At 50.8% G+C, this 15,956-nt stretch overlaps 4 protein-coding genes across 4 annotated transcripts; 3 read left to right on the top strand and 1 right to left on the bottom strand.

Moving 5' to 3' along the window:
• Positions 1-709: 709 nt before the first annotated feature.
• BROUX77_000913 (uncharacterized protein) lies at positions 710-3,963 on the bottom strand (the record flags this gene model as incomplete). The annotated part of the gene is made up of 2 exons (XM_073753570.1): positions 710-3,823; positions 3,901-3,963. 2 exons carry the CDS (start codon positions 3,961-3,963, stop codon positions 710-712), a joined length of 3,177 nt encoding a protein of 1,058 aa, XP_073609148.1.
• Positions 3,964-4,740: 777 nt separating this feature from the next.
• BROUX77_000912 (uncharacterized protein) lies at positions 4,741-6,396 on the top strand (the record flags this gene model as incomplete). Its single annotated transcript, XM_073753569.1, has 3 exons — positions 4,741-5,022; positions 5,201-6,244; positions 6,316-6,396. 3 exons carry the CDS (start codon positions 4,741-4,743, stop codon positions 6,394-6,396), a joined length of 1,407 nt encoding a protein of 468 aa, XP_073609147.1.
• A 5,785-nt stretch (positions 6,397-12,181) lies between these two features.
• On the top strand, positions 12,182-12,628 carry BROUX77_000911 (uncharacterized protein; the record flags this gene model as incomplete). Its single annotated transcript, XM_073753568.1, has 1 exon — positions 12,182-12,628. The coding sequence occupies one exon, from the start codon at positions 12,182-12,184 to the stop codon at positions 12,626-12,628; it is 447 nt and encodes a 148-aa protein (XP_073609146.1).
• Positions 12,629-13,943: 1,315 nt separating this feature from the next.
• Positions 13,944-15,121, top strand: BROUX77_000910 (uncharacterized protein; the record flags this gene model as incomplete). Its single annotated transcript, XM_073753567.1, has 2 exons — positions 13,944-14,360; positions 14,429-15,121. 2 exons carry the CDS (start codon positions 13,944-13,946, stop codon positions 15,119-15,121), a joined length of 1,110 nt encoding a protein of 369 aa, XP_073609145.1.
• Between the last annotated feature and the right edge of the window lie 835 nt (positions 15,122-15,956).

The raw sequence follows: 15,956 nt of genomic DNA, 5'->3' as shown, positions 1-15,956 counted from the left end.
GCAAAGGACCAGAGACAGAGACACTGGACGGCGCAGGAGCTACAGCAGGACGAGACAGAAACTCAAGGCAGAGAGCGAGAGTCGCAGGCTGATTTGGTGAGGCAAGATGTGCGCTTGTTGTGCTGGATTTTCTTGCTGCCTTGGTTGCCTGGTTTTCGTGTCTCTCGCTGTTGGTCGGTTGGGGATGGCAGAGAGGAAGGTGCGGAAAGCTCAAGCTGGCAATAGCTGAGCCGTGGATGGCGTGGATAGCAGGCAAGTGCAATGCAATAATGGGGCAGTCACGTCTGCACGCACCTACCACTATTAAAATCCTAGTCCAAGTCCGCCTCAGCTTGCAACTATACATCGGTTGGTCGTTGGCCGCTATATCAGTATCTGCCACTTTGCTTAGTGGGTCTGGGTGGGCTTGCTTACCAACACCAACGCTAGGCCAGCCAGGGGCTCTAATTTGGCAGGAATAGGAGTTTGGATTGTCGTGTGTTACAGACCCTACCGGCTACAGCAGCTAACCCTTACATCACTTGCCCTCCATGTATGTGTTCAAATACACAACTAGCGGCATCATCGGATGTGAGTTGCTCGAGATGACGTATCAGCAACGGACAACGGTGCTTGCATACTTGGTTACTTGCAATAAGGTTTATACATTTTGAATATAACTGTTTTCAATCCACCAATCCACTGATTCACCCATGAACCCCCACTCTCTCTATCTCTTCAACGTCTTCTGCTTCTCAGCATCAGTAGCCACATTCCGTCCCTCAACCAACAGACCCTTGCGCTTGCGGACTCCGTCCATGTACTTCTTGGCTACATTGTCCTTATCAGCCAGCTCGCCGAGATCCTCCAGGTCATCTTCTGTGAACGGGACCCAGAACGGATCCTCATCCAGAATCTCAAACCCGGCAAAGATAAGTTGCGGCTGCGCGGCACCTGAAGTGCGCTTGCGTGTCTCATCGGCAAAGCCAAACGCCTCAGCCACCGGAAGAGTAGCCTGGATCGTAAAGAATGGCGTGCCTTCATTCATGCTCTCGGCAATGACCCGACCCCGACGCCGCGTGAGCACGTCGTATACACGGCCCAGAACATCCGTAGACGCCTGAATTTCCACAGTGTACATGGCCAGGAGCATGCGCGGGGACCAGTCCATGAAGCCCGCTTTAAACGCCGCTTGGAATGTCTTGATGACCTCGCCAGTCAGACGGCTGAGCTTGTCGCGGGCTGACGTGCTCTCACCCTCGGGAAGTGTAATGATAATCTCCTCAACAAAGACAGCAACACCCTCCACAGGTTCGCTGCATAGAGGCCCTTGGTTCGTAGCAAGCTGGAAACCGTAGGAAATCTTGTCGCCAAAATGGTGTGCGCTTAGAACGTCGTCCAAGGCTGGAGCATTTCCAGGCGCAAAGACATGAGACAACACCTGGTCAGTGGTAGCATCGATGAGTAGGTTAGGCCCGATTCTGCGCGGACCAAACGATGCAATCTTGTCAACCAGTCCCCACCAGGCCTCTCTACCTTTGCCTTCTTCGAGCACTTTGCGCAGGCCCTCGCGAAGCTCTGCAACAGAGAGACTTTGTGACGCTAAAAAGTCGGCATCGATGTCATCCTCTTCCTTTGTGTCGACATCGCCATCGATGCTGGTACTTTGCGCTTTCTTCTCAGAATAAAGCTTCTTGATGGAGTCGACATTCTTCTGGAGATACGCAGTGACTTCTTCAGGCAAAGGCTGTACGCGGAGTGAAAGGGTGACTTGCTTGGAGCTGGTAGCCATAACAACTCCACCGCGGCCTAGCCCCTTGTTGACAGGGGGACGCATCTCCTTAGCACGAACAATAGACTCGCGGTAGGGGACAATGGGGGCACCAGCCTGAATCTCACACCGAGAAAAGCGCTCTTTCAAGTCTGTTAAACAGCGCTCTAAATGCAGCTCACCAGCCGTCAACAAGACGTGCTCTCCGGTCTCAAAGTGTTCGTACTCTGCACAGGGGTCGCTCTGAACAAGAAGCTTGAGGCCCTCAATCATCTTGTCAAGATCCATGGGGTTCACTGGTTCCAGGGCAACGCGCACAATGGGCTTTCCAGCCATATTCACACCGGCCAAATTGGGCGCGCCGTCTCTCTGGCTGCACAATGTACCCGACTTGAGAATTTTCCCATCCAGACCGCCAATGCCAAAGACACAGCCAGCCGGGACAGACTCGAGAGCCTCAAGATTACGACCCATGAGCATGTAGAGTGCCTGCACTTGGATTTCTTGCAGCTGCTCGGCAGCACCAGGTTGGGCTGGAGACCACTTTGGCGGCACGACATAGAGCTTGTCGCCCACGCTGACGGTCCCAGAGTAGATGCGGGCAAAGCCAATGAGACGTTCAGGATCAACCTCCTTTTCTTCAAGCTCCGGGGAATAGTTGTCAAGGTTGACGTCCTCTAGGGACTCGATGATAATGTTCATGTCATTTTCGCTTTCGGCAGCCTGTTTACGTGCGAACTCGGCACGCTTCTTGCGCGCCAGTTCTCTTGCTTCCTCGCTAGACATGGTGCCGGGCTTGCGTTTATTCTCAGGGAGTTCGCTCTCGGGAACAGACACAACCTTACTGACGTAGATTACTGTCGATTCTCCTTTCTGCGACTTGAAATTTATCATGGCATCTTTAATCGCTCCATTGATGCTTTCCGCACCAGGAGAGTCTTCCAGTAGTGCAGGAAGACGTTCAAATTGCGCCTGCTTGGGTGAAGGAAGAGACTCGACCACGGAAACAAGCACGGCAACAGATATCGGAAGCCAGTTGGCAAACACAGATGTGAGACAAACGCGGGGATCGCGTGACTTTAGTATATGATTCGGGAGAGAGATATTGAGCGACTTCAAGATCTTTTCCAGCAGCTCCGGATCGCCTTTGCCATGATCGCCTCCCACAGTGGCATTGTAGACAGCCCAAATAGGCTCAAGGACTAGTTGCACAAACATGGGCTTTAGAGATCGGCCTTTGAGATGTTTTTGCGCCAGGATTTTCTTGGTCTTGGGGTCTAGATAAAAGTTTCCCCAAAGCACCTTTTCCATATGGCCGCGCTTGATGCCCAGTTTCTTTTCGTAGATGCTAGCGAACTGGCGAACAGTAAATGCCCAGCCGTCTATGGCGCTGCTGAAAATGACATTGTTCTTTTCTGGCGCAAAGTAAATGTCGGCATCGTCCTTTTCTTGAAACCCGTCATCACCGGCGTTTTCATCAGAAGCGTCCTTTGTCATGGCAGCAGCAACTTTGGCGTCCACTTTCTCTCTCCAGTTCATGTCCTCTTCCATGCGCTCGCCCTGGAAGAAGCTTCCAAGAACAGCGTTCACTTGTTCTAGAAGCTTGGAAAGATGTACGTATGCCTCTCCGGGGGTCATTTTGAGCTCGGTAACCAAGCGATCGATTTTGTTGATAACAAGCAATGGGCGGAGCTTCTCAACCCATGCTTGGCGCAGTACAGTTACTGTCTGACTGCACACACCCTCGACAGCATCGACCAACACACAGGCACCATCGCACAGCCGGGAGGCTGTTGAGACTTCACTGCTAAAGTCAATGTGGCCCGGAGAGTCAATGAGGTTGATCAAGTATTCCTTTGCTTCGGGTTCCGCTTCTGGGGCAGAGCGGCGCATCATGGAGAAGTAGAGTGAAATGGCCGAAGACTCCATTGTGATGCCACGCAACTGCTCGTCTGGCCGCGAGTCAAGATACCGGATCTTGCCAGCAAGCTTTGGCGAGATAATGCCGTTGGTGGCTAGAAGGGCGTCGGTGAGCGAAGTCTTTCCATGGTCGACATGTGCAAGGATACAAATCTACCAAGTCACGAGTTTGTTAGATGAGATGCGAGCAGCCTGACATGCGTGGCTACGAAGAGAGAGGACATGCTTACATTCCTGATGTCGTCCGAGTGCCTTTGTAAGCGGGCTAGTTTCTCGGCAGAGACAACAGGCATCGTGATCTTTGGCGGCGGTGCAATTATTGGCGTGTGTGACTTTGTAAATTGAAGGTTGGGAAGAGCAATCTGCGCGGTCTAAAAGTTGGAGCTGCGTATGTTTGAAGGGTATCGGCAAATGGACCACGGGAATAGAGGGAGGCAGAAGTTGGCTGTTGGTCCTATTTCACATCCAAAAACACACCTCTTGTCTCATACAAAATTCTGCCCATTTATCATGGCTGATGCAGCCAGCGTCATAATAGATCATTTGTATGCTTGTACAAGTAGTTGTAAGCCGGTGCAGGCCTATGTATTTATCCGCAATCACCCCTCCAAGACTGGATAGGCCGTTATCGACAGCTGCATATCGGCTTAGACGTTAATATGCATATAGCGGTTACTCGAAGCCCTAACACCTGTTTCGAGCAAATCACAGTGCTTCACAAGGAGACCATTGCCTTCTTTTTCGCAACCCCGCTCCTTTGTGTGTGCTGAAGCAACCGGCTGACAAGCTCTCCGTGCCTTGCATCGAATTCCACGTCTATCCGCCGTCCCAAAGTCAAGATAACCTCGCCTAGAAACGCCCTTCACGCAAGGCCACCGTCCAACCCACCGGCCCACGAATTTTCACCCCACCGAAATTTTCACCCCAGCCCCACGCATCAGGATTAGGACAGTTCCGTTTTTTCTGCTGAGATTGATTGTTCCCCTCCTTCGCAGTCCTCGACTCTGAGCCGTTTCTCAGCACTACTTCTGTGACCCCCGACCCCGAACCGCCAAACACATCAATTCAAAATGGCGACCTACACGCCTTCCAATGTCATGCTGGATGGCGACAGCGATATCGAGGAGGATGCCCTGGTCGAACAGATCCACCACCAACACGATGACGACGAGGAGCAGGACCTGGACGAGGGCCTCCAGCCCGATGATATCCAGGCCCGTGTGCTTGCTGCCGCTCAGCCTCTCGATGTTTCCGCCCCGCTGGACGTCAAGTTCCAAAGCTACGATTCTTACTGCTCGCTCTTTCACTTCATCCTGAACTCGGATGGTCCCGTCGACGTCGAGGCTCCGTCGGTACGTCTCCTTTCACCGGCCTCCGCATTGGCCGCTCTCTGCTTGCTCACCCCTCCATCCACCATCCACCATCCATCTCTATCCACCTACCCCTGGCTACATGGACTGTTGTAGACAATGCCTCGCCCATGCCAACTCTCGTCATTTATAGCCTACTAATACGCTATCCTTTATCTAGTACTACTGGGCTTGGGATGCCATCGATGAGTTCATCTACCAGTTCAACTCGTTCTCGTCGTATCGTATGCGTATCGCCCGCCAGGGCAACAACGAGGAGGAGATCCAGATTCTTCGCGCCAACCCCAACACCTGGGGCTGCTACAGTGTCCTGAACGTCCTGTACTCGCTCGTCCAGCGCTCGCAAATTACCGAGCAGCTTGCCGCCCAGCGCCGTGGCGAGGACCCCATGACTGTTGCCGGCGAATACGGCTCGCGCAACCTGTACCAGCGCCTGGGTTACTTTTCCATAATAGGTCTTCTGCGCGTCCACTGTCTTCTGGGTGACTTCAGCCTGGCTCTCAAGACCCTGGATGACATTGAGCTCAACAAAAAGGCCATGTTCTCTCGTGTCATGGCCGCTCACTACACCACTTACTACTACGTGGGTTTCTCATACATGATGATGCACCGCTATGCTGATGCCATCCGCATGTTCAGCCACATCCTGGTCTTCTTCCAGCGCACTAGCAGAATGCAAAAGGGCTCGCAGCAGGACAGCATCGCCAAGAAGAACGACCAGCTCTACGCTCTGATTGCTCTTTGCGTGTCGTTCCATCCTACCCGTCTGGACGACTCCATCCACACTCCCATCCGTGAGAAGTACGGTGACCAGCTGCTGAAGCTGCAGCGTGGTGGCCCCGAGTCGCTGCCCATCTTTGAGGAGCTGTTCCGTGCCTCGTGCCCCAAGTTTGTCTCGCCCGTTGTCCCCGACTTTGACAACCCGGCTGCCAACATTGACCCCATTGAGCACCACCTGGCTGTCTTTATGGATGAGGTCAAGACCAACATGTGGAACCCCACCGTCCGCTCGTACCTGCGCCTATACACCACTATGGATCTGCCCAAGCTGGCTGGCTTCCTGGAGGTCAAGCCTGACGAGCTGCGTTCGTGGCTGCTGGTCAACAAGCAGCGCACCAAGCAGCTTCGGTGGAACGAGAGCCTGCGCGGCCTTCTCGACGGCGAGACTGTCAATGTTAGCGATATTGACTATGCTATGCAGGGCGTAAGTTGAAAACTCTTGGACAACTACTCCCACTTTTTCGCAGTAAACATGTCAAACTAACGTTATTACAGGAGCTTATCCACATCTCGGAAGCCAAGGTTGGCCGCAAGCTGGTTGACTGGTACCTCCGCAACCTGTCCCGCACCTACTAAAAAGCCGACAACAACACACCATAGTGTGGACAACCTATGGTGGAATGTAAAAAAAAGGTAATCAGGGAAAACGAATCATCAAGACAAGAATGAGACGTCATGAGAACATGAAGGAACGACTTATTATCACTTGCGGGGCAGTCAGAGGGTATGCGGCATGTCGTTATGTCGGTGCATTCAACAAAAAGATGCACAGATGGGACGCATCCCCGCTTTCCCTTTCCTCTCCATCAATTTGTTTACGTGTCTTTGTACCAGTTCCATCCTCTCTTTGCCCCTTCTTGTTTCTTCTCTTGCATTCCCTTCTCCCTTTGTTTTCTTGGTTGCTTGGAGTTGAGTGAGTGAGAGGAGGGTGCGTGTATATGACACGGATACATTTGTATGCGGTCCTAAACGGCGACAAGGGACGGCGGAAGAGTGCAGGGCTCAATACGCCTTCTTTCTTCTCAATCCAAGTCTTGTTCCTAAAGACTGACAACTCTCTTGCGGCCCTTGTGGCTTTCTTTTTTTTTCTCTTTGGTTTCTTTTCTCATTGGGGGTTGAGGCTCATCCAAGTCTCTCCATCTTCGGTTGGTTCCTTTCTGCTGTTCCTATCTTTGTTTTTTTTCCTCCCCGCTCTTCCTCCCATCTTCTTTGTTGCTCGTATACTTTGTTTTGTGGTCTCGATGGCGGGACCCTGGCGAGCCTTGAGGACGTTGTGTGCGATCAAGCCTTTCTATGGATAACAATATGGAGAGATTGAGCCAAACACATGGCACATAATGAAAGGAAGAGGGGGGGCGTGAGAATGGGAAGAGAAAAAGTCTGGTTTTGTTTAGCTTTACGCAACTAAGGGCGTCGAGGAGTCTTTTTGTGCTATTTTTCTGATATTAGGAAAGTGGGTTGAATCTTTTTTTTCTTCTTTTCTTCTTGTTTCTACGTTTTTACATGGCGCCATAACTACAACTCGAATGCATGTGAAGCCAAAGCAATGTGACATGAGGCGATTTAGTAAAAGAATAGGCTGTTCCAGCAGTTTTGGTGTGTCTTTAGCACGTGATTGACATTTTGACCACATACACACACACGCAAAAAAAGACCGCCAAGACAAACATAGAAGCCGGAAGCTGAAAACACACAAACACACAAACACACCCTTCCACAAAGAAAAAAAAAAGCAAAAAAAGAAACCCCTAAGAATGATGTTGCAGCGTGGTCCTGTATACAAGATCTTGGCATTTTGGTTTTTTAGGTCTCTGACGGGGAAAACGAAGAACGAGACTCGGGTGGAAAGACTTGGCATACAGACAAAGAAAGACAGGAAGGGGCAGGGAGAGAAGGGAAGGGGGGTCCTATGCCAAGATTTCCGAGGTGGAAGGAACTTCCAAAGAAGGGATGTGACGGCGATGGAAGCTGGAAGCTGCCTTGATGGCAATCTTCGAGCGGCCAAATGCCGTAGCTTCTTGTCATGTTGTGTAGAAGAGCTTTTTGAGAGATGTATTTCTTGGTGTAAGGCCCGGAGCCCCACATTAGTCCGTTCTTCGGGCGGGTTTATGACCGGGGCTTAGACTCCACTTTAAGCGCCGGCCGTCTTGCCAAAATTTTGCATAGCTACTATATCTCAACAGTGTCTTGTTGTTTTTTCCTTTGGTCTCCTGCTGTTTTTCTTGCTTCTCAGGCTGACATGTCGTGACATTTTGCTTGGGTTGCATTTAAAATGCCATCCCGCCCTTGATGGATGCAGTTGGGCAGCCCGTGGATGAATGACTCCTCGGATCCAGGAAACAGAGCTGAATCCGTTACGTACTCGGCCTACATGCATCTTGGCTTCACCCATTTGCAGGCTGTATTTAAACCTGTATAAAGGCCAGTCAGATTGGTATGCATGCATTCCATACAAGCATAAACAGCCGTATTATTTCCCTAGGCGTGCAAGAGAGGGCAAGATAAGACAGAGAGGGGCACGAGATGGCCTGCCCCAAGACCCGAAGACACAACAATCTTGTGTTTGCTAAGCATGGGGATGAAAGAAACCAGAGCGGTGACTCAAGTCCCAAAGGAGAAAACAAAGACCATGCCCCCCCCCCCCCCCCCCCTCTCCACAAATAAGTCTGCTGTGGCTACGCGGTGAAGACACATGGTCGTCCTCGGTCCTTGGGGCTGGTGGGTTTCTTTGGTTTCCCTGGCTGACTGGCTGGCCAGAAGTCTTGGCATAGGTTGTGCTGGAGGTTACGAACGGTGGATGTGGGTTTATCGTGTGTTGAAAGTGGACCTGGGCTTGCGTTGAGTCGGCGAGGGAGAGCAGGGATCAAGTGACGTGAGCGAGTACGCTGGGAAAAAGAGACACGAGCCTGACCTGGCTTGGCTTGCGGAAGCAAAGCCGATGTGAACCAGGCAAAGATTCCAGCCAAGGTAAAAAATAGTTACAACATATAGCCGTGCTATGCATGTGCTTAGAGTCAGCGAGATAGGGAGGGTCCTGGGAAGGGCGAGAAGGTCGAGATTGGAGCAGACAGCGCAATCGCTGCATGCGTTGCTGCAGCTGGTGTGGGCACGTGGTCTGCAGGCATAACGGCGGATTCTCATTGAGAGTTCAAGGCACGGCAAGGGAGACAGACATAGACATGGTTGTGACTAACTACTTGCAAGTCAAGTGCACATACACAGCAACCTCGTGGAGTTACACATGCTGAGACTTTGGACTTCTTCCTCGGACTATCATGGAAGCGATCGGCTCTAGCCCCCAAAGGAAACAGGCACCAAGACGAATCCTTGTCCAAGTGCATATATAGGTAGTTAGTTACTGGGGAAAATGTATACTTCCAGTATGCATGCGTTCAACCTGGACTTGGACTTGGACTTGGACTGGGCCAGAGACACAACCATAGGCCTAGATCGGCCTAGTCCATTATGGCTGGAGTCAATGCCAAGAATCAGGGCGACTGGAAGGCCTCCAATGCAGCGGCCGTCACAAAACACACTATTTCTCTGTCCTTGCAGCTCAAACAAGCACAAAAGGAGGGAGTAGCTTGTCAATGTGTTTTGCAATGAATTGCCAGCCGTGAGTTTGGGCCCAACTCAGGAAAAAGGAGAAGGAGAAGGGCCTGATACAGATACATACGCACATACACACATACGTCATGTCATGGATGTGCCAAGAAAGCTGTTGGCCAGGAAAAGACAATGAGCTCCCGTTGTATAGCGTGTCGACGTCTGCTTATCTATTGCTCAACCTGTGCTGGCCCGTCTGATCAAAAGGGGAACGGACTTGACTGACTACTTGGAACGATAGCAAGCACCGGCGGCTGTCTAGATATCTTAGCCAAGGCTGATGCACGCACACAAGGCGAGATAAGCATCGGGCGGGACAGAACAGAGGCCCATTTGCTCTTGAGCATGTAATACTAGCCGGCGAGTACTTCCAGCACGAGTACACCCAGTCCTGCTTCTTGTTGCTGCGCCGTTGGTGCCAGCCCAATAAGCCCCTTTGTCTTGGCACATTCTACGGCTAGATGCGCTGGATGAGGGGAGGGGCCTTCTATCTATGACGACAATGGCTACCTGTAGACCGACTTTTGCCGTCATCTCTGTTTACTTGTGTTCTGTATTTTGGCGCTTCTCTGCTTTTGCTTTTCCTGTGTCTCAAACTTCACTCTCGGGTTGGCCTGCAATGCGGGGTTTCCAGCAGGCTGTGCCGGATCTTGGCCTACGATGATGCCCTGAAGCTAAATAAAAGCACTCGGAGAGGAGAGAGGGGGAACTCAAAAGGATAAGGACTTTCCTCGAGCCCACGATCTAGACCATCGGATCCGATAAATATCTTAAATATCTATACACCAAAGTGCCTCCATCTACGAGACTTTTTTGCACCAGACATATGGCGTGTCGTTGGGTGAGGGTTAGGGCTAGGGTTATTACAGGCTGCCGCCTACTTCACAAGCCAAATCTCGACGGCTTCTCGGGGCGGCGGCCGTAGCTTCAGAGCAAGAACCCCATGAGGACATTGGTGTTGCTTCCTGCTTCCCGCCTCCTGGTTCCTGCCTCCTGCTTTTCATGTTGCATGGACTCGAGCTAAGACCTCTCGGTACATGACAGCAGGAAAGAGTAATTTTGCACTGCCAACAGGATGAACCAGGAACTTGCCTGTTCCAAAGAAGAAAGGAAGGAATGAGTCTCAAAAAGAGCAGTGACCGAAAACTGCTTGCAGTGGAAGTGGTGTAAGTTGCCTTTTTCTGGGGCTGTACATCCATCCATGAGCACATCCATCCATACAGAGGCGGCAGGAGCACCGTACAGAAGAAAGAAGCAAGGCATATGCGGTGCTCAAGTAGATCGGCAGCAGAGACAACAAGAGCAACAGCTCTTTGTGCGGTTTTTTGTTGGCAATGTCGTGCTTGCCTTGGTCTTCGACGATGGGGGGCATAGAAGGCAAGGAAGGCATCCAGCCAGCCAGCCACAACAAACAGAGAGCCGTTTGCCCCTTCCAACCCAACCACGTCACCATCCATCCGGCCCTGACCCCGTCTTTCTTCTCCGCCGTTTCCCCCCGCTGCTTTCGCTTTCTTGACAACCTTGTCACCGACATCTTCAGCGGCTTCGTTGCCCTCAATCTCAATACTCGACATCGTTAGAATTACTTTATTTCCCCTTCCAACCCTAATCGCCCCCTCCCCCCGCCCCTCCTCCCTCCTCGCCTCCCGCGGACGTCTCATCCTTCCTGCATTACGTCCAAAGAATGCGGCATGCAGCCCGCCAATCCTAATTGGATGGCTGCGCCAAAACTCAGACCTACATGCTGTCTGCTTCTGTGTAAGTAGCTGGATCGACCACATCGCCCTTTGCTTGTTCCGTCGCACACAAATGAAACACAAGCACTGCGCTACTGGGACTCTCTTTTGATTCTGTAGCCACCATCTTCTGCTCGTCTTGCCATGTCTCTGCTGGCGTGTGTTTGCCAAGCCCAAGGGGGGTGCCACTCGGCTCGTTTAATGATTTAAAGACCAGCGCACATCGCGCCCCAAGACTTTTCTTGTCGGTCGCTCCCTTGTTCTTCTCGGCTCTGCTCTGCTCTGTTCTGGCTTATTGGCTTCTTGATTTCTTGGCCTTGGCTTTCTGACCCCTACTCCTGCTCATCAATCCTCCATCTCTCTTTCTCCGTCTCCCTCTCCCTACTGATAACTGCTTCTATTTCAACTGCAAATTTCTTAGCTCGAGCTAACAACGGGCGTCGCCATTCCCACAGAGCCTGCCGCGCCATACCCGCCCGAGATTTGGACTCGACTCAATTGCCTAGTCTTGGCTCGCCTTATTATCGCCATCTCGACCTTGGGGTAGCCGGTAGTTTGGTATCCTTTTTTGGCGTTACCCCTACCAAGCCTCACTGCCCTCCAGGCTAGTCTACTTGCTTCTTAGCCTCTCAGCCTCTTGATTCGCCACTTTGGCCTATTTTCTTTCTCTGCAGTTGGATTTGCATCACATGTCCGTGCCTATCCATGCGTAGGAGACACTGATACTGCTGCATACTTGTATATTTCTTCTGCAGCTTCTCGCATCTCACCCGCATTGCCAGTGGTGTGTCTTGGCACCCGAAACTCTCAAGTCAACACACATCCCATCTTTCCAAGCCTTGGGAAGACTTGGGGTCCAGTTGGAACTGCGCCTTTGTATATTTATATATATAAATCGTCGCTGTTTTGGCCATATCCTGACACTTGTCGTCTTTTCTTACCTTTTCGTTCTTCTGAGTTCGGCATATACACTCTTACCTCATTTCAATATCTCGACTTGGTTGAATTGCCTCCTCACTATGTCTGTCCAAGCAATGTCTTCAGGGCCTCCTCCGCATTTAAAGACCCACGAGTCTAATATATCGCGGGCCGTTACCTTTAATGATCCATTTCACCCCACTACCTCGTATCTTCAGCAGCCGCGGACCTTTGAAGAACCTGTTCCGATTCATCTGGTTTCTTCAGCTCCTGATGTCCCCTCCGGCAGAATTAGCGACGTGGAATATCCATTCTGGGTGAAAGGCCGGTCAAAGACTGTTCCGTTTGACTCTAGAGCTTATGCTGGCGCCAACCGCTCGTACTCTCTGGCAAACATCAGACCAGAGTCATGCCACAGAAGACATTCCAGCATTACCATCATCCCACCAACAGCCATCCCTAGTCGAAATTCGACTTCATCAGACACCAAGACGAAAAAGTCGGACCTTGAGCGCATCCGGGATGCTTCTCCTCCGCCTACTAGGTAAGAAAAATTAAAGCTTGCATCTCCCCGATCCGTATGCCCGCTCCGCATCAAAAAGAATATCTGAGTTGTAAATTAAAAAATGCAATGCCATTGCCTAAGCCTCGAGTGAGGATACTGGTAATTTTTGAACGCTCAACCTTCACCCAAGGGCACAGCAAAATCTGGGTCCTTTTTATATCGACAATAGTATTGTTGAGTGGCTGTCAGCTTCTTATCAAAACATATCAATTGGCAGACAACTTTGCTTGCCACCATTTGTATAAGTCGCTCTACAGAAGCATATCCTGCATCCCCATGATGCAAGGGAAAAGACACCAATTAGGGAGACATTGGAAAGGAAGCTGCACATGTAAAGTGACAGACTTGTGACTAGCAGCGCAGCAATCAAGAAATCCTCCACTGAAACAAAGACCGGGAGCCGCCCATGGCCAGGCGTTGTAGCCGAGAGCGATCCTCTTCCGACTCGGTTTAACCTGAGCGAATGTGCCCCGATTTCGCTTTGGCCGTGGCTTGCCTCTCTTGGTTCTTTCCAGACGAAAGCTTGTTATTCTCAACTCGGCATGCAATGCCAGAATGCTTCGTGTTGAGAAGGAAAAACGTGGCACTCAGTCGGAGGTGCGCTTCGATCCGGCCCTAGTCTAGCCACCCACCCTATCCCAGCACTACAGAATCCCAAGGAGCCAGTTGCCCCACAGTTTACAACATGTGGTGTGGTCGGGAGGCGCTTTCTTTTCTCGCGAAAGGAAGCTTTTTATCGCCTTGACTTGAAACTTTTTTTCTTTAGTGAAGGAAAAAAGCTTCAACTTAATTTTCCTTCGCTTGATTGTTCTTTACGGACTTTTTTTTTGGTCTTGGAAACTCTTTTGTTTCGCTCCTCCCCCTCCCTAGCACATTTCCCCCTCTGTCTTTTTTTTATTTCTCTCTTTTCGGACTCGCCATACACCGCAACGGGGAGTGCCTCAATTTGATTTTACTGGGGCACTTTTTTTTTCTTTGCTTTCGTTCAAGCTGCTTGATCACGGGCCTCTACGCACTCTTTTCCTCCACGGAGCGCCAATTTCACCCACCGCCAGAGTCCTGTCGTTCGATTTTGCCTCCTTGATTGCGATTGGAGTTCCTGTCTGCTCTCGCCTCTGTGCTTTATTTGCCATATATTCCCTGGCATCTGCACGTCTTTGCTCTTCTTGTTACCGTCGCCCTCATTGCTCCCGCCATCACCACGCCACTTTTACTTCCCCTCATATTTTGTCTTGCCATCTACAACAAGGCTCTTTTTTTTCTGTCAAATCGACGCTCTATACCAATCCGTCGAAATCATGACTCAACTAACCACACCGGTGTGTGCCGCACCCAGATTTCAATCCCACGTTGCTTTTGGAAATCTCGACTCCCTTGAAACAACAAAGAACAACACTATCGGTATCACACTTCAGACCCGCCACAAGGCGTATCGCCTTCACAAACTTTCTCGAACGTTTATGGTCGGCCTCGACGATCACGAATACTCTCAAGATGCTCTTTCCTGGTTGTTGGACTCCATGGTTGAAGATGGTGACATGGTTGTATGTGTAAGGGTCAACGAGAAGGACGTGAAGCCCTCCTCTGAAGAGGCTTATCGAAAAGAAGCCAAGGAGCTTTTGGCCTGGGCCGAGTCTCAGAATGTCCACAACAAGGGCATACACATGGTACTGGAATATTCTTTTGGAAAGCTCACTCAGACATTCCGAGGGTTGGTAAGTAGATGTGAAGCCGGTCAACAATTTGCCGCTAGGAAACAGTACTAACGACTATTTCTACGCAGATTGAAGTACATCAGCCCGGAATGCTGGTTGTTGGAACTAAGGGCAAAGCTGCTCAAGGTATCCAAGGAGTATGGAACTCCAGAAACAGCTTCTCCAAGTACTGCCTGCAATACTCACCTGTTCCCGTCGTGGTAGTTAGGCCAAAGGACAAGCGTATTAAGAAGAAAGTGAAGCGTAATAACGATGTCACCAGGCGCAGCTACCGCGGCATGCTCGAGTCCATGGGTGGCGTCCATGAAATCGACATGGACTTGAACGAAATGGAGAAGCTCATGGAAACCTCTAATACGGCAGACGAAGAAGCTCACCACGTTGCTCGTGCTCTTGGCTTGCCGGCCTCGTTTGACCCCTTGATTAAGGGCATTGACCCGAATGTGGTCCTGCATGGTCGAGCCTCGGCAGCCAACAGTCGGCCTGGATCTGCCTCTGGTACCTCCCTGCCGTCAAGTCTAAGCAATGGGTCATTCAAGACCAGCCAGGCTTCTACGCCTGAATCCGCACCAGCACAGTCTCGGCTGAACCCCATAAGTGTGCAGACGAGCGAAGAGGACGACAGTGAGGGTGCCGACTCTGAAATGGACACGTCGCGCCCAGCACCCGCTCAAATACAGAATCGCGAGAAACTCCATCGCATGGAAGTTGGCGAGGCTGCAGCGCTTAAAAAAACGACGTGGTCGGACGACGACGAGTAAAGTTTGGAAGCGTGAAGCAAAGCTCTGTTGAGGGTTCACTGTACCAAGACTGGAGAGCTCGTTTGCTTCAACAACTTTTCTTTGTCTACTCAGGCTTCAAGGCAGCCGTCCAGCCCCAGTGGCATCTTGTTTTTTTGCTTTTATTGTTTACACACGATGTGCTCTCTCTCCCCTCCCATGGCGTTTTGTTTTATATTCCGTTTTCTTTAACCAACTATAGAGCCAGTCTTTCGCGGGACAATGTTTTGTATCTCGGATGCGTTTTGCTAATTTGAGATGTTGTGTTCATTTCCCGACTGTTTTTTTTGGGTTTATTCACAAACTAAGAAATATCCGACAGGACGGGCACTTTATGATATTCCCAGAGCGCGTTGTTTTTTTGCTTGTTTGTTGTTTGATGCCGGATGGCTTCACAGAAGTGATAACTAGTTGATAAATATACCCTTTAAGTGAAGTGATGGTCTGACTTTTGTATGTCAAGAAAGGCAATGATGTGAGATTTGTGTTTGTGAAGTGGCGAGGTCAACGACAGGGTTCTGTACACACACATGCACTCTGGGTCAATTACAACACGGGCAGTCTACGGCAACAGTTATCAGGGCACATGTCTATTTAATCCCTCTTCATAGAACCAACTCTACAGGATGAACGAGAAAAGAGAAAAAGAAAAGACAAGGGCGGAAATGGAGCAGTGGTAGCAGTAGAAGGGCAAGTAGATATCTCTCGTGCAAAGCGGAGGAGGGGTTGTAGTGAGGAGGGGGAGGACCAGGGACATGCGGCGGGTAGATGGAAAGCGGGAAGAGGGAAGAGGGGGGAGGGAAGAGAGGGGCAAGTA

The sequence above is a fragment of the Berkeleyomyces rouxiae genome (genome assembly GCF_048999995.1).
Source record: "Berkeleyomyces rouxiae strain 22BRR77 chromosome Unknown BrBRR77_ptg000001l, whole genome shotgun sequence".
NCBI lineage: Eukaryota > Fungi > Ascomycota > Sordariomycetes > Microascales > Ceratocystidaceae > Berkeleyomyces > Berkeleyomyces rouxiae.
This window is presented reverse-complemented; position numbering and strand designations above follow the sequence as displayed.